This window comes from Equus asinus, chromosome 2 (assembly GCF_041296235.1).
Source record: "Equus asinus isolate D_3611 breed Donkey chromosome 2, EquAss-T2T_v2, whole genome shotgun sequence".
NCBI lineage: Eukaryota > Metazoa > Chordata > Mammalia > Perissodactyla > Equidae > Equus > Equus asinus.
In genome coordinates this window covers 43,391,791-43,405,520 of record NC_091791.1, presented here as the reverse complement: position 1 = coordinate 43,405,520, position 13,730 = coordinate 43,391,791, and the positions used below count along the sequence as shown (strand labels likewise).

The 13,730-nt window shown below is 34.9% G+C and overlaps 1 protein-coding gene across 4 annotated transcripts in view; it reads right to left on the bottom strand.

The window, feature by feature from the left end:
* The window catches only part of PRKG1 (protein kinase cGMP-dependent 1), a 1,184,543-nt gene that overhangs the window by 136,993 nt on the left and 1,033,820 nt on the right, over window positions 1-13,730 (bottom strand). For 2 of the 4 annotated variants that reach the window (XM_014866734.3, XM_014866733.3), the window contains exon 8: window positions 2,227-2,292. In XM_014866734.3, the coding sequence (XP_014722220.1) occupies window positions 2,227-2,292 (66 nt within the window). Of the gene's footprint in view, window positions 1-2,226; window positions 2,293-6,925; window positions 7,136-13,333; window positions 13,589-13,730 lie in introns of those variants that run through there. The other 2 variants (XM_070487907.1, XM_044755003.2) reach the window with 2 other exon arrangements.

Below are 13,730 nucleotides of genomic sequence, written 5' to 3'. Positions count from 1 at the left end.
ATTCACTGGTTTTTCTTCCCTCCTCTCCTAAATGTTAGAATTTTCCTAAATTCTAAATTTGGTCCTTCTATCTTCTCTATTCTTTCATGCAATTCCATCCAGTCTCATGGCTTCAGCTATTAACTCTATGTAAGCAATTTTTAAGTTAACTCTAACAAGAGATCTTGTCCCACATTTTTCTACCTCCTGCGGAGTATCTGTTCTTGAGTGTCCAACTTGTATGTCAAATTCATTAGAATTTTAGTGGAATACCATTGTGCCTCCCAAACTAATTCCTCTTCTATATTCCTTCCAGATCTTCTCAATCCTGACTACACCCCTAATTTCTCCCTTGCCCTTCACATTAAGTCAAGTGTTAAGCCCTCCGATTTTCTCTCTTCATTCTTACGCATGCACTCTATAAATAGTCTCATGAGCACGAAGTGGGGCTATTGACTGCTAACCAGATATTCTGCCTCCAACCTCTCCCTGTAATTCATCTTATGCAGCATTCTCAGATTAGTCTACCAAATGCAGTGTTATAGTGACTCTATTTTGCTCCATAAAATTGTCAGAATTACCTGTATCTCAACATTCAGTATTCTTGGTGAACCAACTCCAACACGTTTGTGAACTTATTTGTCACAACACCTCCACCAACTACCTTTACACGGTCTCACTCTACCCAGTTGAAATGGCTTATAGTTCTCTTATGTGTATTGCTTCTGCTGTTGACTCTATTTATATTGCCTGTCCTTTTTAATTTATATAACCCTACTTTTAGATCCACCTAATAATATCATTTTTTTCATGAAGACTTTCTTGATTCTCCTCAGAAGGAGTCACTCCCTTTTCTGGACTCCCATAAATGTGTTCTCTGGATCCTTCTTGCATTCTGCCTTGCACGATGGCTATTTGTGTACATGCCACATCTTCTCTTTTAGAAGCTCACCCGTAAAACCAGGACCTGTGCCGCATCTTTGATTCTTCCCACGGCACTTCACACCATCCCTTGTACATGGTAGATCCTCAGTAAAATGGTAGTCGAACAAAAGAAAGAATGAAAGGGCAATTGTTGTTTCTGGGAACCAGAGGAAGAATATCTATTTCAGAGACATTCATGGATATGGCTATCATTCTGCAGCTGTGTCATCGCTCTGGTTTTAGAGATCCAGCACAGGAGGCCCCCAAAAATGAGATTTGTAAATTGTGTGGGATCCCTCTCCACCCAGAGCCTCGTGAGCTCCACATTCGACTCCGTCATTCTGGACAGCTCATATGTGGCCCCTCAGTTTCATTCCACATGGACACTCACAGCCTATTCCAGCACTAATGGCTCCACTGAAATGGGTGTTTCAGTTCTTCTCCTTGGGCCAGGCACTTTCTGATAAATTCATCCCCACACACGCTGGAATGGGGAAAAGCCTGGAGGACTGCTTCCAGCACTACACCTGCATCTTATCTAGGCTCTTGGAGAGTCAATAATCTGATATTTGTAGTTTAACTTATAAAGCATTCAGACAATGAGACTAGCAAGCCAGAATGGAGAGAAGGAACAGGGATAGGCATCATTGAACAAACTTTTAATGACTCTGAATATATGCCTGTGTCTAGAACTAATGCTTTCTCCAAAAGTATCTTCCTTAAATTCTTCTATTATAGAAGTCTGGGGATGGAAGAGTAGAGGAGATAACTAAAACATCCTCAAGAGATAGTCCATTTCCTAATAACATTTATTATTATATGTTATATATTACTATATATTATTATCACTAGGAAATGGACTATAATTATATGTAATATAATAAAATTATATATCATAATAGTATAATATAATTATATGTGGGCTATAATAATTATTATTTTTACCGTTCTAAAAATTTACACAAATAGTTAGCTTTAGTTGAGTGCTTCCTGAGTAGAAACACCTGGACACATGCTTTCCCTGCGTGTTCTCGTTAACCTTGACAATATCCCTGTGATGTTGCGTTATCCCTAGTTTACAAATGAGCGAACTGAGGTGAAGCTGCTAGTGGTTAAGCACCTTGCTGAAGATCATAAAGCTAGAATGGCAGAGCCAGCCACTTCCAAAAATAATAGGGAAGGAGAATCAAATATAGAACTCAGTTCAAAATTTAAAAAACTAAAACAAGTATTAATAGCTCTGTAAAATGATGCCTAATTCCAGGAACTTATGTATGTCACTGATATGAGTGTGCAAGATGCATAAGAAAGCAAGGTACTTACTCTCTGTCGATCACAAGGCAGGTTACAGCTTCTGCAGCAATTACATTTGCTGTTCTCACATCTTCCCTACATAAAAAATAGAGACGTTGAATTAAAATATCCTTTAAGATAAAAGAAAAGTGTTCATTGTGATTAATTCAGGAAACATACTAAATTATGTATACTGTTCTCATTCATTCACTTCCAGGTTTAAGCTTTATTCATGTTTCAAATTTCATTGTCCTGAGGAACCACTTTACTCTTGTCATTAATCACACAAATCCTAGAGTTATAATCCAGTAGTTATAATTCTCAAACCTAAAGTTTCACCTATACAAGTGAAACAAAATTTTGTATCATCATGCCCTGTGCTCTTCAGGGAATTAATGAATTAAATGGATAATGATAAAGAAAGTAATGAATATGAATAGATAGTTTTTAAAGAACCTAAAGATATATTCCCGGAAATTGAGTTTCTAATCCATTTGTATATGAACTTATCATTATAACCTTGAGAATGATGGATCTATTTTAATTATTTCCTTACTTTAGAGTATCTGTTTTTATGTGGTTAACCTTTTAACAACTTACAAGAGAGAGTTATTCACCTATACCAGAACTTAAGGTTCTTCAAGAGTATTTGACAAATCTTAATCACTCTGATTGAAATATGCATATACTGTCTCTTTAGAAGCATCTAATTTGTCACTGCAGGAATATTTATAACCTCTTAAACATTTAAAAATCTGCCCTGATACCTCTTGTCTTATCCAGTGGCCAAAGTTGGGTTTGGTAAATTAACATTCACATTTCATTTGGAGCTACTAAAAATTTAACAGTACCACTGGCATGAAAACATTGTTATACTTTAAAACGTACTCTTTTTCCTATAAAAGTAAAATTTCTACATTAATATAGTTAACGATAGATATAAATTTGAAATACATTACAGAGATATATATGTACAAAATAATATAATGTTAACAGTACTTTCTAAAAATCATGATCAAAACATCATATGTTTCTAACAGGCCCTTAAAAGATGTCCCCAGTGGATTTCTGTTTTTTCAAAATACACTAAATTCTCACATATACTTCTAAACTCTATGTTTTTCCCACCGGATGTTTTGTCTTTTGTTGTTGCCACATCATGCTATTATGATTACAGTTGCTTTATAGATAACTATTGGTATTTAGTATTTGGTAAAGCAAAGTTTCCCCTTACTAAATTTTTTTTTTCAGAAATATCTTGATGACATTCTTAAGCATTCATATTTCACATAGACTTTAAAATCACTTTTTTGCCCACTTCTAAAGAAACCCACATTGGGATTCTGGTACAGTTGTATGACAGTTATACATTGATTTCAGAAGAAGGACTTTCTGATTATATTAATTTTCCATGCAAGAACATGGCATGTCTCTCCACTTGTTCAGATCTAGTTTTATGTCTTTAAATAAGATTTCTTAATCTTTTCACTGGGGTCCTGATATTTTAAAACAACTATAAGGTGTTTTATATTATCATATTCTTTTATTAGTGGCATTCCTTTTCCATTTCTGTTTCTCAGTGGTTATTGCTATTAAAAAAAATCTATGATTATCGTATATTTTTAATCCACCTACCATACTATGTTCTCTTCTGATTCCAAAATTTTTATTACAGCCTCCTCAACTCCTAGTAAGATCCTCCCAATGCTTCCCTCATATTCTCTGCCTTCCAGTCACATTGGCCTTCTTTCAGTTACTGAACACCTCATCTCTCTCCTGTCATGAGTTCTTCTTCACATGCTTTCCCTAACTAGGAAGTTCCTCTCCAACTCTTTGCCTAGTTCACCCCTGCTTATCTTTTAGCTCTCTGCCTAAGTGCCCCTCCCTCAGGGATGCCACCCTGAATTAACCAGATCAGGTTTCCTGTTCACCTGTTCTCATGGCCTTAAATACCTCTCCGTCCCAACTACCCGTCACACCTTGTAATTTATACATTTATTTGTATGGTCACTTGGTTAATGACTTTATCCCCCTTCCCACTAAACCATTTGAGGGCAGGTCCCATGGCCTGTTCTGCTCCCCATTTTATCCTGAATGCTGGGCACATAGGAGATGCTTAGTAAGTGTGTGGTACAGGAATGGCACAGGCACCATAGTCTTGAGCCTTTGGGTCATATAGCAGAGTTCAGGCTTTGGACTCACACCGTCTCGGTTTTATAAGACAAGCTACAAGTTATGTGAAAGCTTCAGTTTCCTCATCTGTAAAAATGGGAATGATAAGAATGCCCACTCACTGTGTGGTATTCAATAAGATAATCAAAGATAAGTTTATAATAATGCCCAGCAAATAGGATGTGTTTGGCCTTTTTTTACTTCTAATTCTTCTCATCACCAGCATTGTCATGTCCATCCTTACGGAGGCACTGTCTGATGTTGTATGAAACACTCCCACCCAAAAACAAAGTGGGGATTTTCTATCTGTTTCATAGGAGTAGACGTATTTTGAACTTCACCATCACTTTCCGAGTGGGAATTTTTGGCAAAGTGAACCACTCAGGCAGAAAATGTCAGTAATGTCCAGCAGGTCTTTCATAAATTGTGTGAAAGACATTTATCTTAGGAGTTTGCTCATGGCAGCATATACTACTACAAACTGCTGTCTTAAAAATCCAAAACCAAAAACACCAATCATAACTTTTTGGAAAATATCATATTACATCTAACTTTCCTTAAAACATATTTCCATCTCAACAATTAAAAATTGCGCAGTCCTTAAAAATGTAATATATAATAAATAATGCACCATTTTGAAAATATTTTCCATGCACGTGAATTTTTAAAACTGCTTTTGTCACAAATTTCCAATATTTTAAAAGTTTACCATATCATCTAGTCTAAATTGGATATACTTTTAAAAATTAATGCAATCTCCTTGCAACAAAAAGAAAATACATAGATATTTTAAACTGTAGATGGGAAAAAAATCAAAGATCAGAAGAGTGACATGGTCAATAGAAATTGAAAACACTTTATTTTAAAAAGGAAAATTTGTAAGTTATGGCCTACAATCAGGCTTAGCACCTAGTAAAGTGATACATATCAAAATAAAAAGATGTATAACATGGGGGGAAAACAACATATTAAAAAATAGATTATACTCTTTGCCATTTATTGAGCATCTAAGTATCTACTAGGAACTATATTAAAAATTTGTACAAATCTTAATGCATATAACAGAAGATGAGTATTTTATCCCAGACTTACACATGGGGATCGATATTAGGTAATGTACCCAAAGTCAGACATAGCTGTTGAGTTGCAGCCCTGGAATTTGAACACAGATCTGGCTCACTCCAAACGCACGTTGTTTCCACAACAGTCCACTGCTTGTCCACTGTGCTACCAGGGATTAATTTGACAACAATTCTAAATTCATTCTAATGTAGAATAAGTTCTGAGCAGTGAGTAGTCATAATGTCTGTCATAATAAAAATTACATTTAACTGTTAATAAAAACAGCATAAATATGTTTATGGGTGCCCAATTGCAAAGCTAATCCAATAAACCATTTTGATTCTCAAATTATTAGAATTCATATCCATGGTTATATCCTAGCCCTGCTATATTGCTTTATAATAATGTTACATAACAACAGGAAATTATTCAATGCCAACTTCATTCAATGACAAACTCATGTTGCCATTACATTGTTATTGTATCTTTTCTATTATGGTGCTTAATGCCACTATGACTATGTCCATCTATGCAGATGTCTGAAAATATTATACCTGTTTACTCAGAGAACTTGCTCCTGTGAGAGACAAAATGCTGTCTGACCTGGTATTGACATACGTTAATCCTTTATTTTAGGAGAGATGATAGAAAGTTCTAATGAGAGAACATTACTTATATAAGCTGACAATACTGGGACTTGCTGTGTATGCTGATTTCCCTTGTAGGTCCAAGGACTATGGTAAAAGTAAATATGATTTGAATTTAGATATAAAATACTACATACTCATATAATGCAGAGGTCCTAATAGTTCCATGTTGTTATTAAACTTATCTACATCTATACATAGCTATTATGGTACTGATTTTACACACATCTGCCAAGTTAGCAAGGGTTTCACGTGAAGAAAGAAAAGAGAGAAGGAGATGGTGTTACTTTTAAAAACTGAGCTTTCTTTCCTTTTTACTTTTTGGAAGCTCAGGATATTTGATAATTTCTAATAGAAGAATATATGATATTTTGAAAAAACATTGACCATAAGAAAATTTTGTGACTAGAATTATAACACAATGTCTAATCTACTTAATTAAAAACTTTCACCAAATGCGTATTGCCTTTGAGTGCTCAGCATATTAGGCTTGCTTCTTTAGAGTAAGTAAACATACATGAATCTACATAACAGTCCAGGTCTAACATTCACATTGTCTTTAAAAATAAAATCTCATAGTCATCCAGTTCTGCACCTGTGTATTAGTTGATTTCAGTGTGACCATTAATAAACATGTACCACTGCAGAAGTAACTACTATTTGGCAGGTTAATAGATATTTCACAAACTTGTTATTAATTAATGAATAATTACAGTCAAAGCTATGCAGTTTAGTAGTGTTCTCTTTTTAAGCATTTTTTTGAGAAGTTAGAAATTCCCTTTGCTGAAATTATAGAGCATGAAAAACATCCCAAATATATTTGCAAATACAGTTATCTGTGCACTGACTCTGATATTCTTTGACCTTCATCACTGAAATCTTCATCATCGCTGTATCCCAAAGTAGAGTCACTGTCAGTATCTGAATAATCCATAGCAAGGGTTTACATTGACCCTTCTCGTTCTGAAGCAGTTCTCTTGTGTTTCATGTCTGCTAGAGAACTCTATAGTAGATGGATATTTCAGGGGAACAAACACAGAGTGCATGAGGCCAAAGCAGAACACAGTTCATGCAAACTAGCTGTCTGAGTAGAGGCTCTCCCTTTTCAGCTCGAGTAATGTGACTGCCGTCAACAGAGTCCTAAATTCCCTCAGTGCCAGCCTTCATGGAAACTGACACTACTCCAATTGCTTATGAGCTTCCAGCAATCCATGGGCCAGAGCCCTCCATTCGGAGTCAAGTGCAACAGTTGGTCCACAGTTAAGTTTAGTTGACTTTGAACAAAATAAACCCTTTTCCTCTCAAAATCAAAGGCGATCTTACTCCAACAAGTAGGATATTCAAAATTAAAAGGGTATGATAAGCATCAAAGAACTTCTTAAAATGAAATTAGGCTTTGAATTAATTATGAACTAAAATTGGAGCATGTGTGGCAAATTCAACTGTGCTATTTGAAACTTTGGCCCCAGAGCAGATAAGTGTCATTGAAGAAAAAGCTGTATCATGCCATTCACTGACTTTACTTCCCATTTAGTCATGAAGTTATTCCAACACGATGTATACTTCCAACTCTGTACTAAAACGCACATCCTAAGTGTAAAGTGAATTAATACATGCAAATAAATACATGTCTTCTAACCAAGCTTGGGATAGAGTAAGCTATCAATAAATGATAGCTGTGATTATCATCATCATTGCTTTAGGGTCCTCTGACATCTAGGAAGCATGTGACCCTTTTGAATAAACTTTCTCTCTTGAAACCTCTTTCCCTAACTTTCTATAATAAGTCTCCCATTTCTTTTCTGACACCACCTCTGCAACTAATTTTCCTGAATCCTGTGCCCCAGTTCACTGAAATATAGTTGTTTCCCCAAATTTCTGTTTTTGGCCTCCTTTTTTATTGCTCAGACTTCTCTTACTTGGGAAAGTTTACATAATCCTATGCCATCTGTTATTACTTTTATATTAATGACTTTCAAGTCTTCATTTCTTTCACCTCTCTCCTACTGGACACTTCTGTCTGGAAGTTCCATTGCAACCTCTAATTCAAACATAACTCGCTTTCTCTTAACCTCAAAACCACTGGTTTTTTTTGGGTTTCCTATCTTGGTAAATGACATTACCATTCTTACTGTCACCTATGCTTAAAAGATTAGATTCAGTTTTCACTCTTCTCTCTGTATCATTGCATATATTTGGTCATACTGGTCTATCTTTGCCTTATCTCTTATCTCCATCCTTCCTTTGCATTCCCATAGTCACTGCTCTACTTTGGGCTGTCACCTTCTGTATCCTGAAATGCTGATCTGGCCTCATAACTGATCTCCTTGCCTCCACTCTCTCCCTCTTCTAACCCACAACTCATTTTGCCACACATTTTCAAATGTCAATCTAATCCCGTCAACTCTTTGCATGAGGACTTTCAAAAGAAACATTCAGAAAAATTCCTATACTTTCATATAGACATTGAGGTCCTCCACTATTTGATCTATCACTTTTCCAGGCACTAGACTGACTATTCTCTACCACACTTGCAACAGAAAACTGTTCCCTTCAAATACACAGTCATTAATTATCTCCGTGCCTGTGCACATGCAGATGCTCCTCTAAGACCCCTCTATTCCAGTTCAAATGCTCATCCATGCAAACTTCCATGATCCTTCAACAGCATTTTTAAAGGAAAAAGACTTTCCACATAAGAAATATTTCTACATATTAATCACAAAAAAATAAAGTTACACACACACACAAAAGAAAAATACTATAACCTCTTCTGCCAGGAGATAGCTAAGGTTAACACATTGGTGAACATCCTTCAAATACTATTATTCTTAAAAATTAACATGTTTCATGAATATAATAATAATCTCAATAATTATTTTAGCAAATATTTACTGAGGGCTATTATATTCTAAATGCCTGAATCCTGAGATCTAGTGGGAACAGATGTTAAATTAGCATGAAAATGTTGGTCAAACAGCACACAATCAGAGATAAATAGGGAAGATCTTATTTGGCAATTCAGAGGACAGGCAACCTTTTTGAGGATTAAAAAGTAAGACCCAAAGGATGAGCTGGATGCAAGATGAGTTAAAAGAAGTATTTTCTAGGAAGCAAGTAGGACATATGCAATAGCCCTGAGGTAGTAACTAATTTATTGTAAAACAAAGAAGGTTGAAATTCAGGGTTTGAGGAAAAGAAGGCAGGGGTCAGCAGAAGCCAAAGAGGAAGGCAGGCCACATCACTAAGTGTCTGTAGGCTAGTCTAAGGATTTATTTTGTAAAAGAGATTAAGTGAATCCTTTTTCCTTAACCATATTAAATAAAATCTTAAAAAGGGGAAAGCTCCATGGCCCAGTGGTTAAAGTTGCATGTGTTCTGCTGTGGTGGCCCAGGGTTCACAGGTTCAGATACAGGTGTGGACCTGCTCCACTCATCAGTCATGCTGTGGAGGCACCCACACACAAAATAGAGGAAGATTGGCACAGATGTTCGCTCAGGGCTAATCTTCCTCAAGTAAAAAAAAAAGAGAGAGACAGGAAGACTGGTAGCAGATGTTAGCTTAGGGTGAATCTTCCTCACCAAATAAAAAAATAACTTGGAAAGCTCAAGCTCAATTAGAGGAAGCAATTTGTATGCCATGAAAGAATAAAGTACCAAGGAAATCATTTTAGATGAAAAATTTTAGAACACTGATGGCCTTTCCACATATTAAAATAAATATAGTTAGTGTATGGCCATTTATATATTAAAGAATATATATAAACAGCAAATATGATCTCTGCTTTTTAGAATCTTCCAATGTAGAATATAGGAATAATGAAAAAGCACATGCATCAAAATCAATTTACTAAGAATATATATCAACTCATGAGGAACATAGACTTGAGTTCAAACCAGATTCACTTTCTGGAGTCTGCCCGAGTCGTCTCTGGTTTCTCATCAATAATAGGGACTCATGACATGACCTCAAGGCAAATGTTTCTGTAGGCAGAACAAGTATAGATGTTATTCATAAAGTAACTCTAAAGTTTATTCTTCCTTGTGATGTAGGTGGATATTTCCATTCACTGTATTAATTTCCTTCCTGAGACAATGCCAATCGTCTTGGATCTAGACACATGGAAGGGTATAATAAGTAGAAAGAGAGTGATGAATTTGGAAGAATTCGATTTTCACATTCTTTTCGCATATTACTTCTGCTTGATTCATAGCATAATGAGTTTTTATCTGACATATAAATTTTGCATTCTATGGCATGCTTCAACGACAATGAACATAGACATTTATTAGATTGAACCAAATGAAGTTGCCATTTTGCAGGTTAAAAATGGCCAATTGTTGGCAATTTCCTATGGTTCAACCTAATACATTGGAATTAGTGAAAGTGAAAGGGGTGGAAAAGGCAATTGCAGAGGGATATATATTGCTATTCCTTTTCTGTTATGCTGCTTTTGTGACATTGGCTGCACTGACATTCAACAGTAATCCTTACTGCTTCCATATTCCATATTTGAATGCTTTCATTCTTCTGAATGTTGATGTGATTGATGGCTTGTGTTTGTCTATATAGTCAATAAAGAGAGTTCTCTGTACATTCCGTTATAACTAGGGTAAGAAACAACCAGTGGAGAAACTCTGAGTCCTAGTTTTGTTCTTGTTGTTGTTGCTAGAGTACAAATGGTATTTACTCTGCACTCTGGCTTTGAATATTAATCTCTTTGGCAAAGTTTTACAAATTTAAAGAATGTCTCCCCAGAGTGTATTCTATGGAGAGAAGGAAGAGCTTGTTATTCTCATTTATTCCTTGTTATTATTTTATTAGTTGTTTAGAAGTATAGATTTAGATATTATATTGCCATTGTTTTCTTAGGAGCCCATTTGGACTATTTCTGAATGATTTAGAGGTATTTTAAGAGAAAAAAAAAGAGGAGACATTTTACTATATAAAAATTAAAAAAAATCAAACCTGGAGTACAACATAATAGATGTTCTGTTCATTTACTCACATCACTCATTTTCCTCTTAACTCTATACGTCCACTTCTTGGAACCATACTTCATAAAATAATCTGGATTAAGATCAATCTGGTGGTTGGTTTCACTTTTCAGATAGTGATACATGTAATTTTGCAATGTAATTAGGCAAAGAAAATTTAAATTTTGGGAGATGATATTAACAGGCAAATTATACCATGGGTATCTCATGGGTCACGAATACTTTAAAGAATAAAATAATCCATTGGTCTTTTCACTTTTGTTTGTTTCTTCTGCATTCCACAGAGTTGAAAAATAATTCGTCGATTTTTCCTATCTTTAAAGTAGAGGAAAGGGAAGCATATTGGAATGATGACTGGAATTGATGTACTAGTAACCCTCAACTGATGCATGTTTAAAATGAACATTAAGTTGCTTGGTCACATATTTCAAAGGATTGTTACCTAAAGCGCTTTCAAGCCAGGAGTATGTTCTCTCCTGTAAAGAACTCTAGGCAACATGTCAGGAGGGAGTCTCCTATTTCTTGTTCTATTGCCAACTTAGTGTGTGACCTTGAGAAAATGCCCCATTCTCTGTTTCATTTTCACATGTGAAATGATGATTGAAATCACTGCTCTGTGTTCCTCTGTAATTAGTTTTACCAACATGGATACTTTTTAAAAGTTCTAATTATCATGGTTTTCAATGCTCCTGAGACAATTCGTCACAAATCCAAGTATATTTCTTTAGATAGAAAGGATATTATAAGCTTGTAATTATGATCTAATATGTGGATATGTAAGTGGAATATCTTGGCATAGATTTTCATAATCATATTTTTATCTATGATTAAAAAATGCATTTTCACATAGAAATCAGACATATTCACTTGAAATAAATTTTCACAATCAGATGTCAAGAACAATGTAAGAAAGTTTATAAAACTATATTTTCATAATTAAAATTAAAATTCAGATTTCAATTGAGCTCTTTTAGAGAAGAGAAATATCTAGAATTTTAAAGTAGAGTTAAACTGTAAAAGATCTGGTTTTATTGGTACTTGCTCATCAGATATTTCCTATTTTGCATTATTTCAATAAAGAGCTAGTTCTCTAAACAAAATTCTTCAGTGATTTCAGAATTCAGTGCATCTAATATACTATAATTTTATCCAAACTGAATATTAACTTTGAATCAAAGATAAACAGAAGAAACAACTTAACTGGTAAAGAAAGAAAAGTCATGGCTATGTGTCTACATGGCCAATTTGAAAAAAAAGTGCTAAACCCAAACCACTGCATACAATCAAAACTCCTACAGTTGACAGTGGTTAGAAAAAGCACTCAGGGTATTGAACGTGTCAAATACATCAATCAATTTTTACCAAGAATTTTTGATATATTAGACTTGTCCTACCTGCCTAACACCTGTGATTTAAATTATATATATAATGGTTTTAAAATACTATATAATTAAAATAGCTAATATTTGAAAGCCAATTTCTTTAATATGTAAAGAGTTTCTACAAGTCAATAAGAGTATAAAAATATCTCAATTAAAAAGTGAGCAAATGATACAGAAAGTTCATAGACAAGGAAGAAATAGCTTTTAAACATATGAAAATATGCCACATCTCAGCGTGAGAGAAATGCAAAGGTGTGTGAATGCACTACTGGTAGAAATATAATCTAGTATAACCTTTGTAGACAATTCAGTTTTGTATAGTAATTCAGCATTATTTTAAAAATTAAATTTTTAATTTAAAAAATTAAAATTTTTCTTGCACTCATTTATCTTTCATACATACTCACACATTGGGGAAATAATGACATTTAAGTCTATTACTACAGCATTGTGTGAATAACAACACTGGAAATAAACATTCCATCAATGTGAGACTGATTTAAATAAAATTTCCTACAATAATGCAAGGGAATATTTTTTTTAATAACACTAAAAGAACTGAAGAAAAGTTTTATGTATATGACCTCTGGGATATCTTAAGTGAAAAGACCATGGTGCAGAACCACATGTATATGCTCTCATTTATGTAAAATACACACACACACAAATAAGCATACATTAAAATGCATAGATTATTTCAGGACGCATTAGAAAAAGTAATTACATCCAGAGAAGAGAATGTGTGATTAAAGGACAGAGGAAGGATGGAAAATTACTTTTGTAGCTTTCGAATTTTACATTATGTACTTGAATTATCTGCCATAAAATAAACATTTTTAAAAAGTAAATACATGAAATAATAGAAATTGACTCTTACAAGCAGTTTCTGGGTCGAGAGCCTGGTGAAGTCTTTTACTCTCCTGCAAGGCCTTGTCTGTGTTGATTGCATGGTTAGCTGTTGTCCATTCCTGGGCCTTCTCTCAACCCTCACCCCAAAGCCATCCCCAGCTCGCAGGGCTAGAGCTAATGTATGCTGGCCTAGTCTGATCACACTGAGGAGATGCCAGCTTAGAAGGCTAGTAAGTAAAAACGTTTGACACAGTATCCTCCAGTGTCCCTTGCAGCACTGCCTTCTGTCCTGCTTCCACTGGCAGCAGTTATAGGAACTAGAGGACAAACTAAGGAAGGTATTTTTTCAGCAGGGTCATCTGCTTCTTAACACCCTTAACAACTGTTAGAGTGGCACTTTGGATCTCTCAAAAGGTTAAGCCACC